The 13,302-nt window shown below is 44.3% G+C and overlaps 1 protein-coding gene across 4 annotated transcripts; it reads right to left on the reverse strand.

Annotated features, from left to right (window-relative positions):
- Window positions 1–258: 258 nt before the first annotated feature.
- On the reverse strand, window positions 259–4,116 carry LOC307008140 (uncharacterized protein). Of its 4 annotated transcripts, none has more exons than XM_079630774.1 (2): window positions 3,702–4,116; window positions 259–2,837 (listed from the first exon to the last, which is right to left on the reverse strand). In XM_079630774.1, the coding sequence occupies exon 2, from the start codon at window positions 2,782–2,784 to the stop codon at window positions 1,708–1,710; it is 1,077 nt and encodes a 358-aa protein (XP_079486900.1). In that variant the 5' UTR covers window positions 2,785–2,837; window positions 3,702–4,116; the 3' UTR covers window positions 259–1,707. The 4 variants fall into 4 exon arrangements, with proteins under 4 accessions (XP_079486900.1, XP_079486897.1, XP_079486898.1 ...); XM_079630771.1 differs by having other exon boundaries at window positions 259–3,277; XM_079630772.1 differs by having other exon boundaries at window positions 3,635–4,116.
- Window positions 4,117–13,302: the final 9,186 nt, after the last annotated feature.

The following is a 13,302-nucleotide window of genomic DNA, read 5'->3' on the forward strand; positions in this document are numbered from 1 at the left end:
GTGGCTTTTTGAGGGCTCGGCTTCGTCCTAAAACATCTCTCACAGGTGTAACATCTGTTCCCAATATCCTATGCCATCTTTGGCCAAAAGAATCTAGCACCAGCTAGGTCAAGTGCACGCTCATAGCCAAGATGGCCTCTCTGCACTTTTGAGGCAGAACCAGCTGGTGCAAAACAGCCCCATGGATTTTCCATTTCCGGTGTTACGTCCCTGGCTTGTCTAGGGGTTTTTGGGACAAACAAATAAATATACCCAGGATGGAAAACTCAAGGATGACTCGAAACAGGTGTCAAGTTTGTGTATTTATTGATTAACGAAGACGCTAACTAGAAAAATATAACAACACACAGAAAGTATCCACGGCTCCCGCCGCGCAGATGCAATACACACGAGGACAGCCCGCTGCTCACCACACCTCTCCAGCTGATCACAAACACTGGCCCGTCAGCTGGCTCAACGGAGACGGCACAAGGCAAAGATCACGATCAGCTGCACCCAGCCGATCTAGTTCACACAGCAATTCACACAGTAGTCAACGTTTAGTAATCCACACAGACTTCAAGGGAAAAATAAAGAGATCTCGATCAGCTGCACCCAGCCGATCTCAATAGTCCACACAGCAATTCCAATCCAGTGAGCCACACAGACGTCAACAAGGAAGAGGGATCTCCTTTTCCCAGAGCACTTCACTGGCCCTGTTTATACACCTCGCTGATTTCCGTTGATCAGCTTCAGCTGCGGGATTATCTGCGTCAACCTCCAGACACCTGCAGGAGAGGGAGAGAAAAAGAGCGCACGCGACACACACACATACACAGACCTCACGGGTCGTAACACCCCCACCCATAAGAACAAACTTATATAGTGTGTATCTTAGAACACATAAAAGTTTATCCCTTATATGTTAAAGAATTTTAGTCTTACCCACGGGATAGGGCATCAGCCAAGATGTTGTCTGCTCCCCTTTTATGTTTAATATGCAAGTTGTAGCCTTGAGCAAGAAGGGCCCAACGCATCAACCGTTGGTTAGTGTTGTTCATGCGGGCTAGAAAAACAATAGGGTTATGATCTGTGTAAACAGTGACTGGCAAGAAACTTGAACCTACATACACTTCAAAGTGCTGTAGAGCAAGGAGCATGGCCAATGTCTCCTCCTTTATGGTGGAATAGTTCAGCTGGTGTTTCTTGAACTTAGTTGAAAAATAACACAAAGGTTTACACATGTCTCCCTCCCCTCGCTGCATCAGCACCGCCCCAGCTCCAGTTGCACTAGCATCAACTTCTAAGTAAAACGGTTGGTAAAAATTGGGCGCCGCCAACACAGGTGCACTGCAAAGAAGAGACTTGGCAGCCCCAAAGGCCTGATCACACCCATCATCCCACCTAAAAGGTACCAAAGGACTACACAGTCTAGTGAGTGGAGCAACTACCACAGAGAAATTTTGGCAAAAACATCTATAATATCCCGCCATTCCTAAAAAACGCCTAAGCTCACGTCTAGTGGTAGGAGTCGGTAGAGATAATATAGCCGTCACTTTTTCGACCCCATCCACTTTGCAGCTGACAGGATCATCATGGGACACACCCTCCTCAGAGAAACAAAACCTTCAAAAATAAAAGGTTTAAAACAATCATCAGTCTCACACATCTCTGGTTCCAGCCTCTGGGGCTGGGGAGACATTTTAATCAACCCCCCTTTGGTTGTTTTTACGTTGGACTAGGTTGCGGACCCTTCCACGCCCTGCACTCAGCAATTAGATGTCCAGGTTTTCGACAAAAGAAACATACTCTGTCTGCCTTTTGAATGGAAGCTATTCTGGGACGACTGTCAGGAGAATTATGAGCTAGCTGTTCAGACTTTTGAAGGCCCGCTCGTGGAGGGGCATCTCGCTCAATAAAGGTGGACTTATGCAGAAGCGCAAACTCATCTGCAAATATGGCTGCCTGTTGCAAGGAAACAATCTTTTGTTCACCTAGATAAACCGCAGTACGTTCTGGCAAACAGTTTTTAAACTCCTCAAGCAAGATAAGTTCACGTACAGAGGCCACATCATCTGCTTTACATGCCGTGCACCATCTATCAAAGAGAATACCCTTTTCACGAGCAAAGTCTGTAAATGTCTGATCATGAGTTTTCCGTAAGCTACGAAAACGCTGTCGATATGCTTCCGGTACTAACTCGTAAGCTCTCATAATAGCACTCTTAACATGGCCATAATTTAACCCATCCTCAACTGACAGTGCTGCACATGCTTCCTGGGCCTTACCGCTTAATTTACACTGTAGTAAAATGGCCCACACCTCTTTAGGCCAGCGCAAAGCTCCAGCAACACGTTCAAATGCCCCAAAATAAGCTTCCACTTCAGTCTCGCGAAAAACAGGCACGAGAGAAATATATTTACTTACATCATACCCACTGGCAGACTGTGGAGACACACTGGCAGGAGTAACAGGGCGAGCAGTATCAATATTTGCCTGCAGTTCGAGTTGTCTTATTTTAAATGCTATTTCTCCATCTTGTTTCTTTAATTCCAATTCTCGATGGAGTTGGAAATTTCTTTCCTTTTCTTCCTTCTCTATTTGAAGCCGCAACAAACGAACTTTTAACCGGCCATCCTCCATAGAACCTGGGGATGACTCAGTTGAAGATGGCACATATTTGGGCATTGTTACAGGCTTACCTGTCTGTATCCTCTGTTGACCAGTGGGGGTCCCTAGAGCAAGTTGGTCCCCCCTCACACTCAGCTCTGGATCAAAATCACTCACAGGTACCGGTAATGCCATAACCCCTTTACTGAGGAGTCCGTTCAAGACCACCGCTTTAAGTTCAGCTCTCCCTAGAGAAGTGGATACAGAAATCTCATAATAGTTTGCAATATCATGAAGTTCAATTTTCTTGCATTTATCCAGCTGGTTAAAATCTGGAAAAGACACAAACGCCTTTAAATCAAACGCTGCCATGACAAAACCACTTGAAAAACAACTAATTAAATTGACATAGTATAACTCAATGACTCAATATCACCCCTTCCCCTCCACAAAACAAACCTCCTCAGCACCTGCCTCACCAAACTTACCTATCTATCTTCAGAAGCGTGCCGGGCTCGAGGCGACTTATAGGCAAAACATCAGCGGTCGAAACCCTGAAACGCCAGCCCCCTTTGGAGAACGTAGTCTCCGCCCAGGATTTGCTTCCAAAAATAAAAAATGCAAAATAATAAACTAGTGCCCGATGGAAAGGCTATTTCAGCCTAGCTGGACACTACCCTACGCTAAGCTGAGGAAGCAGTTCAAGTGGAAGTTTTACTCAGGGAAACATCAATCACCATAAACAACCAAAACAAAATATACATATGCTATAGCTATACCTAGCCTACACCGAAATAAATCACGAATATACCATCAGGTTTAAAAACCTGATCCACAACATGTCACATGAAACAAGCATCCCAGTTTTCCAAAAATCCTGGACGAGCACCCCACTTTTGTTACGTCCCTGGCTTGTCTAGGGGTTTTTGGGACAAACAAATAAATATACCCAGGATGGAAAACTCAAGGATGACTCGAAACAGGTGTCAAGTTTGTGTATTTATTGATTAACGAAGACGCTAACTAGAAAAATATAACAACACACAGAAAGTATCCACGGCTCCCGCCGCGCAGATGCAATACACACGAGGACAGCCCGCTGCTCACCACACCTCTCCAGCTGATCACAAACACTGGCCCGTCAGCTGGCTCAACGGAGACGGCACAAGGCAAAGATCACGATCAGCTGCACCCAGCCGATCTAGTTCACACAGCAATTCACACAGTAGTCAACGTTTAGTAATCCACACAGACTTCAAGGGAAAAATAAAGAGATCTCGATCAGCTGCACCCAGCCGATCTCAATAGTCCACACAGCAATTCCAATCCAGTGAGCCACACAGACGTCAACAAGGAAGAGGGATCTCCTTTTCCCAGAGCACTTCACTGGCCCTGTTTATACACCTCGCTGATTTCCGTTGATCAGCTTCAGCTGCGGGATTATCTGCGTCAACCTCCAGACACCTGCAGGAGAGGGAGAGAAAAAGAGCGCACGCGACACACACACATACACAGACCTCACGGGTCGTAACACCGGTATAACACTCTGTAGCACCAATGCCAGATGGTGATAGATAAAGCATACATTTTCTATTTGTTGACTTGTTGCATGGCTAAAAGCATTCTTGACAGGTTTCTAAACGTAGACAAAACACAGACTTTGTCATTTAATGCATTCCATAGTGTCTTCTTCCCTTTCTACCAGAGACATTAACGCGTTCTGAAAGCTTTTTAGTTGATTCTCTCCCAGATAAGGTGAGGTACCCCCGGAGTTTTTAATTTAATTTATCGTACGGCGAAGACGCACACAGCGTCTGGGGTCTTTCAAGCACGGACCTCCCGTCGTGAAGAGCTATTCACGCATTGTTACAAAGCTAAACACACGCACACAGACACATGTTTTACACCCTTTTAGGTTAACAGGTCAACTGCGCGCCCCCTCCGTCTCACACACACCCACACAGTGGGGTTTGAAACAAAGCCACACGCACAAGAATTCTGAAAGTGAGAAAAACGCTTTTTGTGAGAATGCAACATTCTGTTTGAAACGGCGATTAACAAGCATGCAGAATCTGACGTAGAATGCGCGTTTTCCGGATTAAAACAACCAGTAGAAGCGCATAATACCCAAAAATCAATATAGTTCTCTTTAACATGATCTAACGATGTCAAATTTGGTATGATTGTAAACCAGAAAATTAGACGACCCCGACTCTGTATTGAGAAACAATCTATTATGCATTATTAAACATTTACTGATGTGCAGAATAATGTCAGAATAAAACTCTGACCTCTCCCCACGCGCTGAATAGGCGTACCGTCACAGACAAAGGAAATCTTGGCGCCACAAAATCCCCACTCATGATTGGCTCCCAGGCCCAGAATAGGCGTGCTCCTGTTTCATTCATATTTTGGAAATGAGCCCGAGAAGCTTCACTTCTGCTCTACAATTCTAGTCCTCCTACTCTAGTCTCTAGTTCTAGTCTAAACGGCTAGTCTCTCTAACTCCTAGCTTCAACTTCGCTTCAGAGAGCCTTGCTCTCCGTTTATTTTCCGTTTCTAAGACTAAGTCTTTATTTTTATACAAGTTTTAAAGCCACTTCCTTGATCCAGCGTTTTAACGAGCGAAAAGCCTAGTGTGTCCACTCGGCTCCAAACAACCACGTGACGCAACCCGGAAGCCCGCACGGCTCCAAAAGAAACAACGCTACGTACCAGACGGCTTTCCAACGACAATACAGTAGGCTCATTCCGATCTGATCTTTGCAACAAAGGCTAGTTTAAGGTTGTCTGAGAATCCTCTGGTCTCTTGATTATTGAAAGTATTCCTTAAACTGTGTAATTCCTCCAACTCTCTCTACCTCGAAAGCATCTCTCTCTCTCATATCTCTCTCTCTCTCTCTCTCTCTCTCTCTCTCTCTCTCTCTCTCTCTCTCTCTCTATCTCTCTCTTGGTTAATATCGTGTTACTATATATACGCTACGTAATCGTTTTATAATCATTTGTTTTGTTTATGCATATTGTTAAGATATCCTCTGGACCGTGTATGTACGCTAAAGTGTCCTTTATTAAATTACATTAATCGTTACCTGAGTTCATGTGTTTGTTGAATCCATATATTTCTGAAGTCAATGAAGATCCGATTTTCTATGCTACCTTAAACGCTCTACAATACTTTTAAACATTGCATAGTTTAAATATTGCCGATCTGATCTCTTGGAGGGTAAGTTATCTCCATTATGGCCATATGGATGTAATTTTGCTTGCCAAGAACTAAACGGATCGAAGTGTTGATGTAAATATTATATGTTATACGCATTAGTGGTTAAAGTTGTATTTCCAAGTACGACTGATTAAAATCATTCCCTTTCTCTGTATGAATTATTGTCACGAGTAATCCTGATACATATTCATATAGTCAAGGCGGTACAAGCCCATATTTGGAACCACTTTAGGGCGTATGCAAATAATATTCATCAAAACCCATGAATATTTAATTTCCCATTTGAGTGCTAATTTCTCCAATTTATACTCAAAGTCAGTGTTGCTACAACTCGGAAGTTGGGTTTCTGACCTTGCTCCATGAAAGAAATTATCCTTCTCAAAGTTGAATCCTCCCTCTGAGCTTGGTACCAATCATTCCAGAGATAGTCTCGTACCCTGTGGTGGTGAAACTTTCAGGGGCAGATGAAGCAGTCAATGCCAAGGACTCTGACACGTCGCTCGACAAGACAAACGAATGACGCTCACACACTGCAGAGAGTAATTCGGTGGAGATCACCTCAGTTTCCTTGCATAGTCTCCGTTTCAAGTCTCCGATAGCCCTCTCTTCTTCAAATAATTCATCATCTTCCTCTGGTGGATTTTGCGGTCTTCTGGACAATCCGTCAGCATCCTTATTGACAGATCCAGCTCTGTATTTTATATTGAACCTGTAAGTAGATAACACCGCAAGCCAGCGATGTCCTGCTGCATCGAGTTTTGCTGTGGTCAGCAAGTATGTTAGTGGGTTATTGTCCATGAGAACAGTAAATTTAGTGCCATAGAAATAATCACTGAATTTCTCACAGATGACCCATTTCAAGGCCAAACATTCTAATTTATGGTTAGGATAGTCTTCTCACTTTTTTAAAGACCCCTACTGGCATATGCTAGCACGCAGAACTTGCCCTCCTGCTCTTGGTAGAGAGCTGGACCAAGCTCCTCCCTTTGGGCATCTGTATGTAAGACATAGGAAAGTCCTGGGTTTGCGAAAGCAAGGATTGGGGCAGATGTCAATTTTTCAATCAGCGTCTTAACCCTCTGGGGTCGGCAATCACGCCGGCGTGATCTGCTCGCTTTGTTTCTTATCAGTGCAAAAGATATTCAAAATACTCTGTTGGTTTTGATCTTACATTTAAGTGTTTTACATCATTCGATCCAGTTAAGTTTCTATTTTTTTGTGTATACTCACAATAAAAACAAAGTGTTGTGTCTTTCGCCAAATAAAGAAAAATAAACATGATGCGAGTTCTGCCTTCTCTCTGTCAGGGAAGTCCATTCTGAAACGCGTCCGAAAATGAACTGTGACTCAGCGAATACTTGTCTCTCAGGAACGAGAGATTTGTCTTTATGAAGCTAGAATTCTCTTCTTTTAAATGAAGTAATTTATATTAAAAAACACATATTCTTAGTTTATGTAATCCGTTTGAAACCAAGGAGAGGCGCAGTTTTTCGTTCTCTCTTCATTATTTTTAATGAGCTGAGGCCGACAAGCCTCCCGGCGCTATTCACATGGTAATAGTTGAGGTGATCTATACGCATCGCACACGCCCTCCGATCAATGTCATGAAAACACGCAGTTTCTCGTCAGATTCACTCATAGTTCATCGCGTTTTGAGGATGGCACGCTTCTCCGGTAAAGTCGACCTTCAGATTATTCTTCTGGACAGCTAGGAAGAACTCACCTTTTCCTCAGAGAAACGGTTGCATCTCAGACGGAGAACGGCTGCATTTTCAAAAGCGAATTGATCCCTGTAACGTATTGAAGACAGCAGGCGAAGCAGAGGATCTATACGCAGGGTATTTTAATAAAGTCGCACATTAAACAGGGAACAGATCTCAGAGAACAAAGGAACAAAACCAGACAGATAAGAGACAGAGGCAACCATTACATGTACAACAACTGACAAAGTAACAAGTGAAACAAGGGCTATAAATACAAAGGCAAACAAGATTAACAAGATAAGGGGGTGTGGCTAATAAGAAACACCTGGGAACTAATCAACATAATGGGGAACTGCTAAACATAGGACGAGACAGGGGAACACAGACATGAATCATGACATAGCCCCCCCCCTATGGGCGGCTCCCGACGCCCATCAAAACAAAAAAATAATAGTTCAGGAGGGTGGTGGAGCGGAGGTGGACCTGGGGGCGGGATGGAGGGCCAGGCCCATGGAGTGGCAGAGGGCCTGGAGACTGCGGCAGGACGGGCGACCAGGGCGGAGCAGGCGACCAGAGAGGAGCAGGCAGCGCAGGCGACCAGGGCGGAGACGACCCTTCAGGCGGCCAGGGCGGAGCAGACAGCTTCTCAGGCAACCAGGGCGAAGCAGACGACCCATCGGGCGGCCAGGGCGAAGCAGACGACCCATCGGGCGGCCAGGGCGAAGCAGACGACCCATCGGGCGGCCAGGGCGGAGGCCACAGCGGAGACCACGGCACAGGAACAGGAACGGACACGCCTCAGGAACAGGAACGGACGTGGCGTGCACAGTCTCTGGCTCGGCAGGACTGACGTGAAGCTCTGGCTCTGGCTCTGGCTCGGCAGGACTGACGTGAAGCTCTGGCTCTGGCTCGGCAGGACTGACGTGAAGCTCTGGCTCTGGCTCGGCAGGACTGACGTGAAGCGTAGGCTCGGCAGGCGTGATGTGGAGCTCAGGCTCGGCCGGCGTGACGTGGAGCTCAGGCTCGGCAGGCGTGACGTGGAGCTCAGGCTCGGCAGGCGTGATGTGGAGCTCAGGTTCGGCAGGGCTAACGTGAAGAAACTCTGGCTTGGCGGGTACTGTGGGATTGCAGGGCTCCTCGTCCGCCAAACCCACAGTAAAGGTTGAACCGCTCAGTGACAGGGCCAACTCAATATACAATTCTAAAGTCCACTGAGGATCGTACAGTGGCATGGCTGACCCGAGTGGCTCAGATAGCCCCCCTCTAAAAAATATCATGAGGCACAAAGAGTCCATTGACGTTACATTTGCCAGTTCAATAAAGTCTCTCACGTACTCTTCTATGGGCCGGTCTCCCTGACGGAGACACACAATCTGTGCCGCAGGATTCATCGTTGGTCAGTTGTTCTGTAACGTATTGAAGACAGCAGGCGAAGCAGAGGATCTATACGCAGGGTATTTTAATAAAGTCGCACATTAAACAGGGAACAGATCTCAGAGAACAATGGAACAAAACCAGACAGATAAGAGACAGAGGCAACCATTACATGTACAACAACTGACAAAGTAACAAGTGAAACAAGGGCTATAAATACAAAGGCAAACAAGATTAACAAGATAAGGGGGTGTGGCTAATAAGAAACACCTGGGAACTAATCAACATAATGGGGAACTGCTAAACATAGGACGAGACAGGGGAACACAGACATGAATCATGACAATCCCACCGAGGATACAAGTTCGAGTAAGTTGTTTAGTGTTATTTAATTCTTTTTCTGATTATATAGAACTAATGTGAATTTTCAGACTATATTTTGCTTAGTTTTGGTTAGCTTTTGACATCTTACAGGAAAGATTGCCTTACAATATCCCTAACATTTGTGTATATGGTCGTTTCAATGTGATATTACTTTCTAAACATATTTGTATTATATTTCACTCCGTTTTTATTAGCTTATGACACTGATTATCATGCTAAAAATACTGACTTTTGCGTAATTTAGCTTATTTGCGAATATCTGCTTGGTGTAAATATGATTTTGTGCAAATATATTTCAGCCTCCGGTAAAATGTGATAGGCCTACTGTCTAAATACTAGACATTATATTTGTATATATAAATGTTCGGTTTTGGTTAACCTATGACACTTATCTTGCTAAAATATTGCCACAGATGATTGTGAATACAGGTGTAAATGTTTGAAGTGCTCTAAATGCGTGCTGTCTATATGGCCATCAACAGCTCGCGGTGACGCGGTCTATGGCCAATAAATAGATATTTTTCCGTCCTATGGCCCATCAACAGATACATAGACTACATGCATTGTGCGTCCATACCCATTAATCGCCCATCTTTGGATAATGTATGCTAAACGTTGTTTTAATTTTTTTAGGAATGTGTCTGCATCTCCAGCACCGCAGAGGGACACGCAGGTGTCGTTCAGTTCTCGAGAATGATAGTAAGTGCACACACGTAATATTTTACTGATGAAATGTAATTGTGTTTACATCGTCATAATATACAAGTAGGGCCTACCTATTCTTGTGTGAAATTACAAAAACTGTTGTCTTTTTTTTTATCCATGGCCATTAGTGATTGATAATGATAATAATACAGTTTCTTTGATTGTGTTATCAACAGATGTGACAATGAACATGTCCAAGCACCTGTCCTGAAGAGAGCAAACAAGCAGGCAAGCAACAGGTCCAAGTCCACCCTGTCATGGAAAACTGAGACTGATGTTGACATGGTTGCACAGACTGCACGATTCCTGCCCGCACGGGAAACTGGACCGCAACTGAGCTCTGTTGACTCACATTCGCCCATGAGTCTGTTTGTGTCACAGTGTCTGGTGGTTCCCTGGGTTTAACATTAGAGGTCTCAGTTTTCACGGTGTTTAGGCATTTTCACTACACTTCCCATAATCCTGTCTGTCACTGATTCTTCATTGCCTTCAGCTGTCTCTCGTCACCTTGTTTGCACTTGTGTATATATACCCTGTCTGTTTCAGTGTTTGTCACGGAGTCCTTGTTTAATGTCCCCACACTTCCGTTCCTGTTGCTGCCCGTTTGTTGTTCATGTCTTGTTTCTTTGGATTGCTCTACTGGATTTTGACCCTTGCCTGGACTGGTTTTGTGAGTACGGATTTCCCCTAATAAATACTGCGCCTGGACCTTACCTTTTCCTGTGTGTGTGTCTGTCGTGACAGTACCCCCTCCACTAGGAACGCCTCCTGGCGTTCCCAGGCAACCCTACCTGTCGATTGTAATCATCGATAAGGGAGTGATCCTGGATGTCTCTAGCAGGTACCCAACTTCTCTCCTCCGGACCGTAACCCTCCCAGTCCACCAGGTACTGGAATCCGCGTCCCCTCCGTCTCGAGTCCAGAATGCGGTGTACCGAATACGTGGGTTCCCCATCTACGAGTCGCGGCGGGGGGGGGAACCGGGGCAGGCGGATTAATGTGGGAGTAAAATACGGGTTTGACTTTAGACACATGGAAGGCGGGGTGAATTCTCCTGTACGCAGGAGGGAGTTTGAGTCGGACTGTCACCGGGCTAATAATCTTGGTGACAGGAAACGGGCCAATGAATTTAGGGGCTAGTTTGTTAGACACGGAGCGGAGCGGAATATTCTTGGTAGAAAGCCACACTTTTTGACCCACGACGTAGACGGGAGGCTTTGACCGGTGGCGATCGGCCTTGGCCTTCATGCGCCTCCCTGCTTGGAGTAGAGTCTCCCGGGTTCTAGTCCAAGTACGGCGGCACCTCTGGACGAATGCGTGAGCGGAGGGGACCGCGACTTCGGATTCCAGACCTGGTGGACTGGGAGGGTTACGGTCCGGAGGAGAGAAGTTGGGTACCTGCTAGAGACATCCTGGATCACTCCCTTATCGATGATTACAATCGACAGGTAGGGTTGCCTGGGAACGCCAGGAGGCGTTCCTAGTGGAGGGGGTACTGTCACGACACACACACAGGAAAAGGTAAGGTCCAGGCGCAGTATTTATTAGGGGAAATCCGTACTCACAAAACCAGTCCAGGCAAGGGTCAAAATCCAGTAGAGCAATCCAAAGAAACAAGACATGAACAACAAACGGGCAGCAACAGGAACGGAAGTGTGGGGACATTAAACAAGGACTCCGTGACAAACACTGAAACAGACAGGGTATATATACACAAGTGCAAACAAGGTGACGAGAGACAGCTGAAGGCAATGAAGAATCAGTGACAGACAGGATTATGGGAAGTGTAGTGAAAATGCCTAGACACCGTGAAAACTGAGACCTCTAATGTTAAACCCAGGGAACCACCAGACACTGTGACAGTTTGTAACAGTATACAATACCTTTCTTTCTTTTTTGAAAGGATGTGTTAAGTTATATACATAGGTTTCTTGTATACAAACAATACCGGATGCGCGCGCATCCAAGAGGCAAGACCGCTATATGTTATGCCGAGTTCTGTAAAAGAACATTGTAATTAACGTAGATTTCGCATTGTTTGTAAAATCTTGTTGACTCAATAATAAACTGCAATTTCAGAGTTGAATCTGTTTGCTTGTGTTTCATTTGCATATTAATATAACATTATGTAAAAAGTTAGTTAGTTGACTAGTATGAAATTGTCCAACTAAGTTTGCGAATCATAAAAACATGACATACCCTATGCATTTAGGTTAGTTTACAGCACAACAGCTCCGCGTCATCTCTGCTTCTGCTAGATATAGCCGTAAAGACTGTTGCTTTCTGCCTCTTAGATGCGCGCGCATCTACGTGATGACGTTGCACAGAAACCCGTGTATAGTTAGGAAAGATTTCTATTTTGAATAAATGCTTTTCTTTTTAATCAGTGAATCCTGAAAAAAGTATCACAGGTTATAAAAAAATATTAAGCAGCACAACGGTTTCCAACATTGATAATAGCTGATTATCAAATCATGATATTAGAATGATTTCTGAAGGATCATGTGACACTGAAGACTGGAGTAAGGATGCTGAAAATTCAGCTTTGATCAAGGAAATAAATTATATTTTAAAGTATATTAAAATAGAAAATCATTATTTTAAATTGTAATAATATTTCACAATATTACTGTTGTTTCTGTATTTTTTATCAAATAAATGCAGCCTTCCAAAAATATTAAAAATGGTTATGTGTCCAAACGTTTGACTGGTACTATATGTTTATATATGTACGGTAGCACTGTGGTCTTGTGAGGCACAACATTTAGTTCCTCCACATAGAGGAATTACAATAAAAACAGATTAAAAAACAAAACCTTTGAATCTCTTCTCATTCTCAGATTCTCCTCTCTGCCTCACAGCACCTTGATGGGGCATTAGCCATTGGGGGAGTGTCTATTGTCTCCCCTCATTCATATTCATGGCCATCAACACCCCTACGCATAAAGCAGTACTGGCACAAAAACTGACTCACAAAGTTTAAATCGTTATATTGTTGTTTTGTGAAAGAGTCAGAATGATTTTCACATCATTTTGTAGTAAACATTCTAGCCTACAAGAATGGTAACTCAAAAGTCTTGTGCCAAACTATTCAGTATGAGTTATATGGGCTCATTGCAGTGACAATTTTTTTCCCAAAACTTACTAACCACACATAATATATTTTTTTCTATAAAATGCAAACATGTAACTTCCATTTTGCTCACATATTATTGTAGCAGAGTTTGTGCTGAATACAGCAGAATTATGCATTGGCCAAAGGTATGTTGTAAGTAGCTGAAATAAGCACAAATGTCAGGGCATGTCAAAACATCTCAAGGGCCC

The sequence above is a fragment of the Phoxinus phoxinus genome, assembly GCF_949152265.1.
Source record: "Phoxinus phoxinus genome assembly, chromosome: 12".
NCBI lineage: Eukaryota > Metazoa > Chordata > Actinopteri > Cypriniformes > Leuciscidae > Phoxinus > Phoxinus phoxinus.

What these genes read in the sequence shown, in the direction of transcription:
- LOC307008140 (XM_079630771.1), bottom strand. Translation starts at nt 2,961, where the DNA reads ATGGCAGCGTTTGATTTAAAGGCGTTTGTGTCTTTTCCAGATTTTAAC.